Source organism: Copadichromis virginalis, linkage group LG4 (genome assembly GCF_057382275.1).
Source record: "Copadichromis virginalis isolate Kocher_CV1m ecotype Utaka linkage group LG4, C_Virginalis_male_GT1.1, whole genome shotgun sequence".
Lineage (NCBI taxonomy): Eukaryota > Metazoa > Chordata > Actinopteri > Cichliformes > Cichlidae > Copadichromis > Copadichromis virginalis.
Window position 1 is genome coordinate 16,946,475 of NC_140621.1, and position 14,732 is coordinate 16,961,206.

General features: G+C 42.0%; 2 protein-coding genes across 4 annotated transcripts; one reads left to right on the top strand and one right to left on the bottom strand.

Annotated features, from left to right (window-relative positions):
- Positions 1-210: 210 nt before the first annotated feature.
- aspdh (aspartate dehydrogenase domain containing) lies at positions 211-4,521 on the top strand. 2 transcript variants are annotated; one of them, XM_085453896.1, is made up of 8 exons: positions 211-368; positions 475-531; positions 632-776; positions 941-1,025; positions 2,238-2,387; positions 2,476-2,699; positions 2,781-2,920; positions 3,828-4,521. In XM_085453896.1, exons 2-8 carry the CDS (start codon positions 477-479, stop codon positions 3,863-3,865), a joined length of 837 nt encoding a protein of 278 aa, XP_085310022.1. In that variant the 5' UTR covers positions 211-368; positions 475-476; the 3' UTR covers positions 3,866-4,521. The 2 variants fall into 2 exon arrangements, with proteins under 2 accessions (XP_085310022.1, XP_085310023.1); XM_085453897.1 differs by having other exon boundaries at positions 211-305.
- On the bottom strand, positions 4,049-14,353 carry gys1 (glycogen synthase 1 (muscle)). Of its 2 annotated transcripts, none has more exons than XM_085453895.1 (16): positions 14,173-14,353; positions 12,149-12,267; positions 11,870-12,051; positions 9,505-9,696; positions 9,169-9,354; positions 8,862-9,006; positions 8,351-8,468; positions 8,096-8,216; positions 7,844-7,950; positions 7,687-7,746; positions 7,237-7,429; positions 6,862-6,988; positions 6,685-6,780; positions 6,423-6,586; positions 5,598-5,678; positions 4,049-5,463 (listed from the first exon to the last, which is right to left on the bottom strand). In XM_085453895.1, exons 2-16 carry the CDS (start codon positions 12,264-12,266, stop codon positions 5,218-5,220), a joined length of 2,136 nt encoding a protein of 711 aa, XP_085310021.1. In that variant the 5' UTR covers position 12,267; positions 14,173-14,353; the 3' UTR covers positions 4,049-5,217. The 2 variants fall into 2 exon arrangements, with proteins under 2 accessions (XP_085310021.1, XP_085310019.1); XM_085453893.1 differs by having other exon boundaries at positions 12,149-12,307.
- Positions 14,354-14,732: the final 379 nt, after the last annotated feature.

Genomic DNA, 14,732 nt, shown 5'->3' on the forward strand with positions numbered 1-14,732 from the left:
CAAAGAAAGTATGACACACATTCTGACATAGAAGAAGAATAAAATGCTTTGTATGTTGAATGATGTTCAGTGCTCGTCTTGACTGGATTTTGTTTTGAAAATTTCAAACAATTACATTTTTCTGAAGCTGAGATTTAAGTTCAAGCAGATGGAGGAGGAGCCCTGCGTGTAATAATTTCACAGAACTGCAACAATGATTAACTACAGGCTACTCTGAGTCAAACTTTGTGCTTTGCCTGAACACAGTTCTTGCAGCTCTGGGCTGGTTATTGAAATTCAAGGTGTGGGACAACGCTGGAGGGGGTGTAAGTTTACTGGGTGTATAGAGTAATAAATGCAGTAACTGTGCAAGAAGGGGTTGATATCAGGTAGGGCTTAAGGTCAATATAGACATGTATATGTGTGCATGTGTATTGGTTTGCTTTGCGACTGCACTCTGGGCTTTTATCTGCTTTGTTTGCTTCCTTTGTACAGCTATGGCGACCGATTCTTCCTCTTTAAGGATTGGAGTCGTAGGATTTGGACATCTAGGTCGGAATTCCCCTTTTAAATCCCAGGCAAACACTCTTTAAATTGCTGTATATTATTTCCTGAAAGCATGTGCATGTGTGTGTATGTGTGTGCAATTTAGGTCAGTACCTAGTGGAGAGGATCAATAAAGATGGACCTGCCCTCGGTTTGACTCTGGGTTTTGTCTGGAACAGGAATTCTGGCAAGCTCAGTGGTTTAGTCCCCTCTGAACTCATACTCGGGGATCTATCGTCCTTTGCAGAAAGGTGCAAACATGTGCATAAGCATTAAAAACCCACGTGCACACAGCATGATTGTTCTGTGCACACGTGTTTTTATGTATTAAATCAGGAACGCTATAAACGTACTGTATTTATCTTCGGGAATTTCCCTTCTGAACTTTGAAGAATAATCATTGTGTGTTTTGCAGGCGATGCGATGTGATTGTTGAGGTGTGCCATCCTCAAATAGTTAAAGAATTTGGGCTCCAGTTTCTGTCTCAGTCTCATTTCATGGTGAGCTACTTCTGATTTTGCTATTTCAGTGAAACAGCTAGTACATTTCTTTGTTTGTTTTTTTGATAGATTCTTCCAATGTTATATTTTATTTATAGTACTTGACAGATTTTATTTTAATTGACTGATACAGTTTGATTTAAATCTGTCATTTTTATGATTTCATACCATTAAATCATTATCAGGCTGAACCACTGATACGAGGCAGAATGGGTCCATCCTTTCATGTTGTTTACAACAAAATTGGACCCTACCATCTGAATGTCACAGCAGAAATCAAAACTCATCTGACCAGGCAGCATCTTCTTTTGACTAATTTTGGTGAATATGTTCAAACTGTGGCCTCAGTTTCCTGTTCTTAGTTGACAGGATGTGGTCTTCCGCAGCTGTAGCCTGTCTGCTTCAAAGCTGTGCATTGAGAGATGCTCTTCTGCATATCTTGGTTTTAACGAGTGGTCAGTTGAGGTACTGTTTCCTTAAGGTACTGTGAGCGTACATAAAATGGACAGAATATCATGTCATTCGACTGTAAACAATCGCCATCTCGGTCCAGCTGAAGGTTATTAAATGTTCTCCTCCTTGGAGAAAAGTCCTCCACTGTCCTCTTCACGGACCCCTCAAAAGTATTTGACTGTTAAGCACAATTCTTTCTCACAAACTACTCATTCCTCACATAGAGAAACAAACTGTTAATGTTAATCATAACTTTTACTCAACCATCAGAAATAGGATGGCAGAGAGAGCATCTGGCTATTTAAATTGGCTATTTGCTTTGCAAATAAGGAAAATGCTCATTTCTATACTTCAATGTTCACTTTTTTGCAGACAATAGTCTTTCATATGCTTCAGGATTAACCCCAGCAAAGTCTTAATTCACCCTCATCTGTTTTTGATACTTTCCAATTAACACTTCTCAGTCACAGACTGGATTTAAATGCATAAAAGACCAAGCACATGGTATCTCCACTGCAGCTGTGACTATGAAGCATTCTGCAAATCACATTTTAAATATATCTCCACATTAATGTTTGAAGAGTTTCGCATGTACACGGGCGTTTGGTTTGATAGCGTTTGCTTTGTAGATTTAAATTCAATAACAGGTTCAAAATTCAGAGTCGACAGACGGTCATCCTAACCCACAAACACTTGAGAAGTCAACGACACTTCATCATTTGTTTTGCACCTTTGTTTTTCGTTTTTTTCCTCCTCTAGGTGGGCTCTCCATCTGCCCTCGCTGATCCTGATCTGAACCAGAAGTTGAGTCAGGCTGCTCAGAAGTATGGCAGGACTCTCTACGTCCCCAGTGGTGCATTATGGGGAGGCCAGGACATCCAGAGGCTGAATGACAGTGGGAAAATAAAGGTAAAACAAGGATAGTCCAGTGTTTAAAACCATGGAAATGAACATAAGCGATTTAATGTTGCTTTTTCCTTTCATGGTTTATTTTTAGGCTTTGTTCATCAGAATGTCCAAGCATCCCTCCTGCTTTCGGCTGACAGGAGACGTCCTCACTGACTGGACGGAGGGAGAAGGCAGGCGTGTTTTGTTCAGAGGCTCCGTTGCAGAGTTGTGCCCACTCGCTCCTAACAATGTGAACACCATGGCAGCAGCAGCAGTGGCAGCAGGGACACTGGGCTTCACTGGTGTCCAGGGAGAGATTGTGTCAGATACAGCGTGAGTGCTTCTAAAAGTCGGATTGTTTGTTTGAAACCATCCTGCCTGCATCTTCCAGCTTCATGTACCTTCATGCCGCAGGTTAAGAGACTACCATGTGGTGGAAGTGGAGGTGACTGGGCCTGATGGTTTCTCAGTACACACAGTGAGGAGGAATCCAGCCAAACTCGGGGCTGTTACTGGCAGCGCAACTTACAGCTCTTTCTGGAATAGTTTACTCAGTAAGTCCTAAATGACTGCCAAACACTTTCTCAGTGAATCTGATGTAAAGCACTCTGTGTCACCCTTTTAAGGTATCTATCATGTCAACACAAACACCTCCAAATTGTACTTAAGCACAGCAAACTCCTTAAAGTAGTTATAAACAGGGATGAAATGCTCAGAGCTATTTTTAGACCTGGTGCAGTGGGCCTTGTGTTCCTCGTGGTGCAAGACAATGCCTGACCTCATGTGTGCAGAGCGTGCAGGCAGTTCCTGGATGATGAAAGCGGTGGTGATTTCATTTTTTGTTGTAATTTTAAATTCAGGCTCCAAATGATTAATGGCTGGTTTCCGGTGACCGTTGTTGAATCATTTCGCTCTCACTCAATTACTCATATTAATATCTTATGTGTGGTTTAAGTGTTTCATTAATTTATTCCATAATACACACACACACACACACACACACACACACACACACACACACACACACACACACACACACACCACTATTACAATGGTGAGTGCTCATATTAAAGTATAAAACTGTAAAAGTATTCAGTTTTACAGTTTTTTCGATGGCTTTTTATGACGCTAGTAAATGCACATATATTTATTATAGTCATCTCCAGCACATGCACCATGAGAATAAAGGATTTCAAACCCATGATGACACCTGCTGCTCAAAGCTTTCCTTTCCAAGAGGAAAAGAAAGAAAGAAAACTGGCTCACAGATGCCCTTAAAGGCCCTAAAGGAAGTTTCTCTTAGTTTATGAACTTGGGAGCTGCGCCGAGGCCAAACATAAGATATATGGGGATTATATTAAGTGTGATAGCATCATAGGTCCTCTTTGAGTGTGGAGTACGGTGTGTTTCAGTATGTTTTTCATGTGAAGACTCAGATTTTTACATTCTTGTTTTTCTCAGTTTGCAAAGGTCACGGGGGCAGAGTTTACCTGTGCTGAAACAGCCAAGCACTTTGGAGGATTACCTACAACGGAAGAAGAGGATTCACTGCAACATTTCAGCTGATCTGAATGATTTATGAAGGAGATGCTGTGTAGATAAGATCAGTATGTTACAAAGAAGCAAATCTTTGGATATATTTGTTCCAATAAACTGCACAAACACAATGAAAGAAGAGCCCGTTACTGTTTATAAAACACCAAACAGGTGTATATAGATATTTAAATTTTATTATATGTTCATCTGGTGCAAGATTGTGAGAAATGGAGTGATAGTGACAGTATACGGCTGGCAAAACCATTTCCTTTTTTCCAAAACAAATACTCAAGACATACAGTAGCTTGTTTTTCAGCCCTTTCTCTCTGTCAGGTCTTCTACCTGTAAACACAGTTTCCATCTTAGGACACAGTACCCTTTCCCCTCTGTCTTACCTCTTTTCATTTCACAAATAAATACTTGCTGAAACAGGCGAACCAAGGAATAATCTCCACACACAAGCGCGCACAAACACAGTAGGAGTACAGTGGACACACTGTGATACTGTAAGGCACACAAACAAAATGAGAACACACTCACACACAAGGCGATACCATTCTCCGAACGAGAGCGTTTTCAGCATTATCAGTGTGTGCTCTTCATTTTGTTTCTATTTTGAGAGGTTATGCAAAAAACAAGGCGCGTGAAAGAAAGAAAAGAAAAAAAAATGCTACAAAAAGGTAGAAAGTCAAGTGTGAAGCACTGTATGGTTGTCACATCATGTGGGGCACGAGTGAAAACGACAAAAAGAACAGATGCTCTTTCTGGCTCTTAATGCATAATATTGCTATGTGGGCTTTTTCACAGGAAGCTTCCCGTTTTGAACTTGTAGAGATGGTAAGCTGGTAAAAAAAAAGGAGAGATAAGCTGTTCTCCCAGCCCTGACCTACGTTTGAATGAAGTATAAAATCCGACTCCACAGTTTGCTGTTAATATTAATGATCCTCTGTTAGATCCACGTTACTCACTGTTAGTATTCTACAAAAATCCAGCAATCCTGATTTGTTTTCCTATGTGTTGATCTGTCAGTTAACCTTTTTCCTTTTAAGTTGCTGCATTTACTTCACAAAGCAAACTACCGGTCACACTGCTGGTGTAACTGAAACAATACCAAAATATATCAAACTGACAGATACTGTTTTTAAAAATTCTGAGGTACGCACAGGTTGGGAAGACACTGACAGTAATGCATTTTGTCACAACATGCCAATATTAAATTCGTCACACGCGTTCACGCAGCCACAGTCGTCTACACGGACAACTTGAACCACAGATAAGAGTTTCACTAGTGAGGTTTAGCAGTAGTGCGTCGGTCTCAGTTTTTCTCGCTCGTCACCTCGTCGCCATTCCCGTTGGCCCCGATGATGGCGATGGACTTGTTTTTCATAGGCAGCGTGTAGGGCTGGCGGATGTTCACCTTGTCCTTTTCGGCCTCCAGGTCCTCGTCGTAGCACTCGTCATCTTCGTTGTCTTCAGCCTCGCTGTGGTGCGGGGAGGAGTGGCGGGACAGGGCTGGAGATGGTGGCACTGAGGCTGGTCGGGGGTAACGGAAACCGGCGGTCTGAGGACAGGAGTGAAAGTATTAAAAACATAAACAGGAAGAGGACGCTTCAAGAAAAAAAAACAAAAACAAAAAAAAACCTCACATTTGTTTTAAATACTGTGTCTATTAAAAAAAAATACAAGTTAACTTACTTGGGCTGTATCCTGAGGTTCATATATGAAGGTGTCAGGGAAGGCTTTAGCCAGGGCCATGTGGCGGGCAGCTATATAATACTAATGAAGAAAAGAAGGAGAAATTAAAAATAAATAAATAAATAACTGTTGTAAAGATTTTATCTGTGAGACTCGTTGTTGCAAATAGTAGAGAAATACACAAGAAACTCCAAAGAAGGAGTTTCTTTCAATAACTAAAGAACTTTAAGTAAAATCTAGAGCAAGGATCTCAAACTGATGTTAGATGGTGGGCAACACACAGCCCACTGAGCTCAAGAAGGCCGACGAGTGAAACTCTCCTGTCTGTCAGTCTAAAGAATTTTAATTACACATTTAACTCCTGAGACATAAGAAAGAGAAGTGCAATTTCAACAATACATCTCGTGATAAACAAAAGCCTGTCAGTGCGTCTCTTTGGATTAAACCATAAGATATAAATGTGCAAAATCACAGAAAAAGTTCTGTTCATTCATTGTGTAGACTGTTCAGTTTTGTTTTTTTAAATGTGAACCAAACGTAGAAGCATACATTTCTATAGTAGATAGTTCCTTGTTTTTTCTCCTTTTGTCATTTAATTGTTTATATATTACTCAATTACTTTTGTAGTATGAATGGCCACGGGGAGGACTTTAACAGCAGGAAAAGCTCAAAAATGTATGCCCCCCTTCACATTTTCCAAACCTGCCAAAAAGGCTGAACTGGAGCCTTTGGCCTTATGTTTGACACCCCTGATCAAGAAGGAAAACAACAAAGACAATGAAGGCCGAGGGGTCCAGAGATGTGCAACAGGATTTGTAATGTTACCCTGCCGAGGTATTTCCAGTCCAAGAGATCGCTCAGACGCTCAGTGCGGTTCCTCTGGATGATCCGTTGGCGGCGGCTCTGCTTGCAAAACTGGAACAGGAAGGAAGTGAGCTGGTTACATGACTCGTCCACACCCCGACACCTGCGGTCCAGGATGTAGATACCTGCAAAGCGAAAAAGCAGCAGTTTTTCCTGATTATCTTAAAAAGAGGACTTCTTTTGAAAAACAGTAGAATTTAGAAGAGAAGGCATGAAGATGCACCATATGCCGTTGGGTCTGCTATGTGTTCCTCCATGAAACAGCCAAAACCTGACAGGTTAGTGGAGATTGATGGAATTCCCATGACAGTGCACTCAGCTGATAAACAGGGAAACAATAATTAGTACTTTTATATTAATACACACATAGATGCATCTTGTCAGCATGAATGAATCATACCAGGTGTGTAGCCCCAGGGCTCATAGTAAGAGGGAAAGACGCCAAGGTGGCAACCTCTTACAAACTCCTCGTAGTCCATTGGAAGAAGAGGAGAGGTGGATGAAAGGAACTCGGGATGGAAGATAATCTAACAGATGAAGAAGAAATTCAGTGTTACAGACAGATAGGGCACACTGCCAGAACCAGCAGCATGAGGGGTAATTCAGATTGAGGAAAAAATAAAATTACAGAATCATGCTCACAACACTTTTTTCTTTCAGGTGTGACTATGATACCTCACAAACTAAAAAAAATAAATCAAAATAAATTAACAACTTAAATCCCAGAAAGGCGACAGGGAATCTTCCAGCGGTCACCTCCTGCCACGTGACCTACCTTGACCCGGTCAGCAGAGCTGTTGAAAAGGCCAATGCGGCGAACACAGTTGAGGATGGGGTCGCTGCTGTCCTCCAGCATGTTGTGAGTGCAGATCGGAGGCTGGCACTGTCTCTGAGTGGCAAAGATGGCGCGCTTCATGATAGTGAAATCCTCTTTGTCCAGCATCTTCGACACATCTGGCAGCTGCCCACTGAAGAAAAAGCTCGAGTTAATGTTAAAACGAAACTCACAGCACAAAAAAAACAAAAAATCAAATAATTAGCAGGTTTGAATTTAATAAAACCAATAAGATTTCAACATTTTTACAAATTCAGGTATATCCAAGTTTAATGCATAACTTTATTGGGGACTATTTATTAGGAGATATTTGTTGTAATAAGCTGGGTGTCTAATACTTTTTACATCTTACAGTTTTTAAGAGGCAGGATTAAAAAGGGGTCGACTTACACCAGAAGTGACTCATAAAGTTTCTTTCCAAAGCGCTCCTTCACAGTCTGAGCAGTATCCCTGCCAGGGACAAAAAAATTAAAAAAATAAAATAAAAATTCAAATCCATTACTCCTTTAAGTTCAAAATGAATAACTACATCTTTAAAGAACCTCACCAGAGCTGCTTCCTGACTGCTTGGCCCTTCAAGGTCTCCACATTGAAGTTGTTTGTCCGAGCTGGCATGATGAAGAATGCGATCACTGTCACGTCACTGTGGTTGACCTTTGATGGACCATACAGACACTGGAGTTAGATTTTGTTTTATCTTTTTAAAAAAAACAAAAAAAAAAACACCTAGGATTGACCTTTCTCCTTCCACATCTGTGAACACATGTGCACATCTGTGAACACAGCCACACATACGTACTCTCAGTAGATAATTGAGTCTGGCTAAAGCCTCCAAGAAGATGTCGGCTCCTTTGTTGGAGAATTCGTACCTCCCAGCGATGAAGAGGAACAAACACTTGTCCAGGTTGAAGTCGAGGTGTCTGATGGTCAGATGGTCACCAACATACAATTAAAAAAAAAAAAAAAAATACACAACTTGATTTGTCACTTCCCCTTTCTGGCTAAATTCATTAACTTTTAAGCACTTTACACACGCTGTGACGTGCGGACTAACCCATAGAAGTGTCCCCTGACAAACTCCTGAATCCGACTCTTGCTCTGAGCGTGGAGGTTTTGAAACTCGTGCATAGCTGAGAACTTCTTCACGTTGAGCCCGTTGGGAGTCACGATATCTGTGGAAGCAGGCAAAGCATAAGCATGCAGTAGAGAAAAGGTGATGATTTGATAGTCAGGTAGATTAAAAATCTCCAAAGCATAATTAATACTCGATATGTATAGTTCAGGCTGAAGTAGTTTTAAAAGAGTGAGTAATTTAAAGTGGAAAAAAATATTACTATGTAACATTTTTAAAGTGGTTTTTGGGAAGCTGTTACTTTTTTGTTCTTAAGACAAAATGAGTCATGATTTTTAAGGATTTTCTAAGGGTTAATTTAAAATAATACTACACTGAAAGCATTATATTATATATATTATATTTTACATATTCAGACTTCTATATTCAGAGTATTGCAGGGGGAGCTGGAGGCATGCTGCCGTCTTACACACACCAGTCCACTGCTACACACCTGGTTTCCTCTTGAGCAGGTGTTCAGCCTCAATGGCAGTAATTTGAGACACTGTGGTGAAGACGTGGGCACAGTGTGCCGCTGCACGCTCTATACAGTAGCGATGGTAGATTTGTCGATCGCCCGCTTCCTTGTCTACATTGAACTGAACACAGACAGACCACAGAGAGTCTATAATGTAGTCAGCTATTTTTTGAAATAGTTCATATTTATATTCATATAAATCACACATTCAAAGCCAACAACTGCTTGATGGCATCTTTATTTATTTATTGAACTGATACTTAATAAAAAAGCAGCTACATACCTCTGCTAGGTTGTTATAGAAGTCCACGTTTCCAGCACACAGGTAGCGCCCCAGGAGTGTAGCATGTGTGGTGAAGATGGTTGCCACTGGAAGCTGTCTCTGTCTACACAACACCAGCCCCAGCCCTGCCAGCCACTCATGGAAATGGGCCACAATGTGCGCAGGCTGCTCACACTGGGCTGCAAACTGTGATTTGGAAGGAAAGAAAGGGTTCAGATTAGTTTAATATGCTGCTTTAAAGAGCCCTTTAAACTGCTGGAGGACCTACAGATAATCCATCTTTATGTTTTATGCCCGTTCTCATCAGCTGTGTAGTATTAAGTCTGAGCTGCTGACCTCTCCCAGAAGCCAAGCGGTCAGGAAACCAAACAGCACCGCATCGTTAGCCTCACGGTCAAACCATGGCACGCCAATGGAACAAAGCTCCCACAGCTCGCTCTTCCAGGAGTCTAAAGACCAGGCGGTGAACGCGATATCAATGAGCACAACGTAGGGACTACCTTCAATAAGCCAGCGGCCAAAGTAGACCTGTAAGAAAACAGACAAGGGCGAAAGGGAGAAAAAAAAACTGGTTAGTCCTTCTCTCTCTAACATAACGTAAGTGAATGACTTCTATGTCTTTACAAAAATGTATTCCAGTCTAAGAAAGCCTGGATTGAGTATTTCTCGTTGTTAGAATTGCAATTCATGCTGCTTAGAACGCAACTAAAGTGGAATAGTTTAATACACTAATGCCAAAACTAATGATCTAAAATTTGTACCAGCAATGAATAAACCTTTAAAAACACATCATCTGGTAATCAAATCACCATCTTCAATTCTTAAAATGACATTGAGGTTCTTATGTTCCTTCAGCCTTATTTAGGCTGCACAGAACCATGAACAGGCAAATTATTTCCCCTCCTCCCACTTTCCACTGCTGGCACCCTGCCCCCACACCACTTGTGCATCTGTAAGCAACCCTGGGCCCCATTCATTCAGTGTCCACAACTACTACCACTACTACAGTCTTTAGCAGGTCTGAAAAATTTGTTATTTAACAAAGGTTGCATGAAAGTGCATGAAAAACAAAGACATTGCATGGGAATTGATAGGATAACTTTAAATTAGTCAATCAAATGATAATTAACTGTGAGCAGCTCTATAAAAGCAGACGTTTTGCCAGTTTTGCTTGTCTGGAACATTCAGGTATGTGTTAACAATCCCTCAATCATCCCATGAGTGGAAAAGCAAATTCCCCTCAAGGTCAAACTGTTCAATGAGCCATATTTGTTGAAAACCAAACACAGCACGTCAGCACAAATACCTCATACTGACTGTCAAGCACGGCAGTGGAGGACTGATGATGTGGGCTTATTTGCAACCCCAGGACTGGGGCACCTTGCAGTCATGAAGTCCACTATGAACCCGTGTGTATATCAAAGTATTAAGGGGTCAAATGTGAGCCCAAATATCCGATAACTAAAGCTTGGTAGAAAATGGGTCCTGCAACAGGACAATGATTACAAGGACGGCAGGAAATTTGTGGCTGAAAAAGAATAGAATCAATGCATTTTCTTAGCCCAGTCAGAGTCCAGACCTGAACATGATGGAAATACTCTGGTGGGACATTAACAAAGAGCTGCATGAACTGAGGCAACCGTTTAAAGAAGAGTGGATCAAAATTCCACCACAACCATGATCAGAGACTGATAATGTCAAACAAAAAACAAAACAATCCCTAAAAGTTACTGCTGCTGTTTCTACAAACTACTGAGTCACGGGGTGCACTCTTTTCCCCCCCCACACTGCTTCTGCAAAATAACAATGGCACAGTGAATATGTCATGTACTGTTGTTCATCAGGTTGTATATAAATTATTTCAGTATTTAGTAAGAATCAATAGATTTTTATTATGTTCTGATACCGGTACATAAAACCTTAGACGTTTTGTTTGAAAATGGGAGGGTCCTGGGATGATACCTGTAATCCACTGGGCAAAACTAAACAAAACTATCATTACAAACCAAACTTTCAGACACACCGAGTGTTGCTGGGACACCCTTATTAGCAATGTAACATAAGTAATGTTATCTTCAGATGCCTCTGCTGTTGAACCACATGTGCACACAGAAACAAAGAGCAGAGGAGAGGGAAGGAACTAGTAACATAATATGAAACATGCAAATTCAGTGTTGCTGCAGCCTGCTTTTGCTCTCTTCTTGTCCCATCAATTGTGGCTGAAAGTAAACCATACCGGCTTTACTGACCTGGCTGCACTAACCCCTTTAAAAGCGTACCGCTACCAGTCCTAACCTTTTCCCACAACTCCACATTACACTCAGACTGACACAGCACAAAGCTTTAGAAGTATCACACTCCGTCATCTATTTCTGGAGCGCATTTGTGAGAAAGAGAGAGATAGAGAGACATTGATACAACTTCTAACCTTTGCGGGGGAAATGTCACTGGGTTTTGAGTTGTGGTCAAGGACAGAAGGCTGGGCAGAGTGGGAGTGTGTCAGATGTAAAAGATGAGTGAAAGATGAACTCTAATTGGGCGTTAGAGCGCACATTCACTGCATGCATACACAAATAAACTATTAGTACCTCAGCCACGAGTTGTTAGGATGACTGCCCGTCAGTGGATCGTATAAATTTAACTCAGTGTCTGTGTGTGTGTGTGTAGGGGTGTTTGTGTTTTAGTTTACATATGGTAGTACCTTACACCCACTGGAGTTCATCTTGTCAATGGTCAGCCTGAGTGCGGGGTTTGTGGGCTCGATCAGCTCCACCTGAGTGCGCACATTGCTCTCCACATAGGGACCCACCAGGAAATAGTTCTCCCCCCATTCCTCTGAGGTCAGACGGGCTTTGGTCTGGATGACGGTGTAGATGCCTCCAACTTCACACATAGAAAGATATAATGTGATTCAACACAAACGACATTGTCTTTTGGCATAATTTTTTTTAATTATCTTCAAAAACCACCAAACACTTGCCTTTGTTAGCAACCTCCCAGGCTATTTCAAAAAGGACGGCATCCTCTAAATCAAACTCCTCGTCCCATTCCTCCAGTCCTGACAGGGACGTGACAGACAGGCTTCGAGCCAGCGGCATGCTGGGTAAATATAGAAGACACTCCGCTGAGACGGGGACACCTTACAACCACACACACACAGACACAAAACGTAAATGTCATGTGCTGCAGTTATTTCCAAGCAGTTCACATGTACTTGGATACACGTTGCCAGCTTGTTTATTTCTGTCACACACTGATTTTAAACTCCTCATCTTTGATAAAAGCATGTCAAGTTTTTTAATACGTTGTCTAAATCATAAACAAAAGCCACTCTTAATCTTTAAACTTCACCAGGTTAACCTCAAGCGGCTTCAATGAGCAATTTCCTCTTAACCAACATCTCCTCACATAGCTATATGAAACCTTTACGCTTTCATTAAACAACACACCCGGTTGCATCATTCTTACGACATTACACAACTGGAATCCAAACTCAACATATCTCACTTCTTTTCACAAGTCTCATTTCCACACATTTCACCTCTTTCCCTGATATAAGATAAACCTGCAGCTGCTCTCACAGGAACCAAGCGCCTGGTCAAACAAACGCACTAAAGTGTTGAGTAACAGTAGTCTATCTTCAGGTTTCCTTGGGTCACCATCTAATAGAACCACAGGGCTTCTTCTTCACACATGCACAGAAATGCACATCACTTTGACAGAACATTTTATTTCCAAGCACTCCTGCACCTGCATCATTAGTACTGGACATTTAAAGGTCAGTCCTCTACTTTGAGTTCAAAACCGGGTGTTCTGTTCCTGCTTGTAGATCTGATGAAACTTCTGGCACAAATAATAATAATAATAATAATAATAATAATGGATTGGATTTATATAGCGCTTTTCAAGGCACCCAAAGCGCTGTACAGTTCCACTATTCATTCACTCTCACATTCACACACTGGTAGAGGCAAGCTACTGTAGTAGCCACAGCTGCCCTGGGGCAGACTGACAGAAGTGAGGCTGCCATATCGGCCCCTCTGGCCAACACCAGTAGGCGGTAGGTGTCTTGCCCAAGGACACAACGACCAGGACAGAGAGCCCCACAAAGTGGGGAGAGCCATGAGAACGGATAAACAGATAAGGACACTGATCAGGTATAAACTTGATCCTGTAGCAAATGTTGCTGATGATGAGCTACTGTAAAAAGCAATCAGCTGATGTTCATGCATGCAAACCAATAGCCTCTTCCACATGTTACAAAAATCCTGTCTGCGCTTTGATTTTTTTTTAAGGTAATTTTTTTTTTTACTGTAAGGAAGAAGATGATACTCAAATTCCAGCGTGTTTGCGCTGAGCTGCTACTGATAGCACTGAACACAAGGCTGACCCCGGGCACTCACAGACGGAGAAGCCTTCAAGTTGATGACAAACCAAACACTTAAGCTTTGCATAAATTTGCCTTCTTATTTTTTGGATGTAGCCCCTCGAAGATTCTGTTCTGATTGTGTTTTTATAGCGAGATATGAAAGGTCCTCAGTCCATCATCACCATGCTTTACACCGATCCTGAGCGTAAACACCTTACTGCTGAATTAAACTTTCTCTGGAAATCCACATGGGATTCCCCCCGGCTCTGTGAAGGGGTTCCTATCTGCCTCATTAGGATTTCATTGTAAACCATCATCATCATCATCATCATCATCATCATTACCATCGTGACCTTGCTGACGTCCCTTTTAGTGAATAGAGTGGTTACTGCTCAGCAGGTCCACATTGCTGGGAAAAGGGCACAATGTCCCAAGACAGGCACGTCTTGAGACCCCAGGGAGCAACAACACGCCTGTGTGCGTGTCTATCGTGAGTTTCGGGGCGAACGTGACATGAAGCACCTACTGCATCACTGCTGCGGAAAAACACAGACGCCGCGTCCCGAACCGATGCGCGCACGCCTAGGATGTATTCTATTATCACCGGGCAGGCTGAAATAAAGATGTTCACTTACCCTTCAGTTTTGTCCCAACTTCACGAAGATGAAGCACGCATTGGCAGCTGTCGCAGTCCGTCCATAAAAATAATAACAGCGCAGAGTGAGAAGAAGAAGGGGGCGGCGTTGGTTAAATGTCAGCGATTCACATTGGCCCGGTGCGCTCGGGTCGTGCGGAGGGACGGGACGCTCATGGCCTGCGATGCAGGAAGGAGGCTGGGTTGGTGAGCTTGGAGTCTCCGCCCACACATTATTCATGAGCTGCACTCCTATTGGCCCCTGGCTTCTCCGTGTCTCCGCCTTTTACATAAAACACCACAGGAACTGGGTGTTTTCCTCGGCGGGGACGTGCGATTGGCTGGGAAGTGGTTAAAGAGCTGCTGTTATTGGTGAACGAATGTTTTAGCCGTACACAAGAGGGGAGTCACGTACAGCAGGGAGCTTTTTCTAGTTTCCTGTGAGAAGGGGGAGAGCCAGAGCTATTTATAAGCTTCCCAGAGGGCTATAGTTTTTAAAAAATACAGTATGACTAGAGACATTCGTGGACTATCCTACCTATGGAGCTACTTAGAGGTATC

Bases quoted from the DNA above. Each gene is read 5' to 3' on its own strand.
- gys1 (XM_085453895.1), bottom strand. From the start codon at position 12,266: ATGCCGCTGGCTCGAAGCCTGTCTGTCACGTCCCTGTCAGGACTGGAG. The intron at 9,697-11,869 runs GTACTACCATAT...GTTTTCTTACAG, and splicing joins TGAACTCCAGTGGGTGTAAG to GTCTACTTTGGCCGCTGGCT. The intron at 8,217-8,350 runs GTTAGTCCGCAC...TCTGACCATCAG, and splicing joins GTCAGGGGACACTTCTATGG to ACACCTCGACTTCAACCTGG.
- aspdh (XM_085453896.1), top strand. From the start codon at position 477: ATGGCGACCGATTCTTCCTCTTTAAGGATTGGAGTCGTAGGATTTGGA. The intron at 532-631 runs GTCGGAATTCCC...TGTGCAATTTAG, and splicing joins CGTAGGATTTGGACATCTAG to GTCAGTACCTAGTGGAGAGG. The intron at 2,388-2,475 runs GTAAAACAAGGA...GTTTATTTTTAG, and splicing joins ATGACAGTGGGAAAATAAAG to GCTTTGTTCATCAGAATGTC.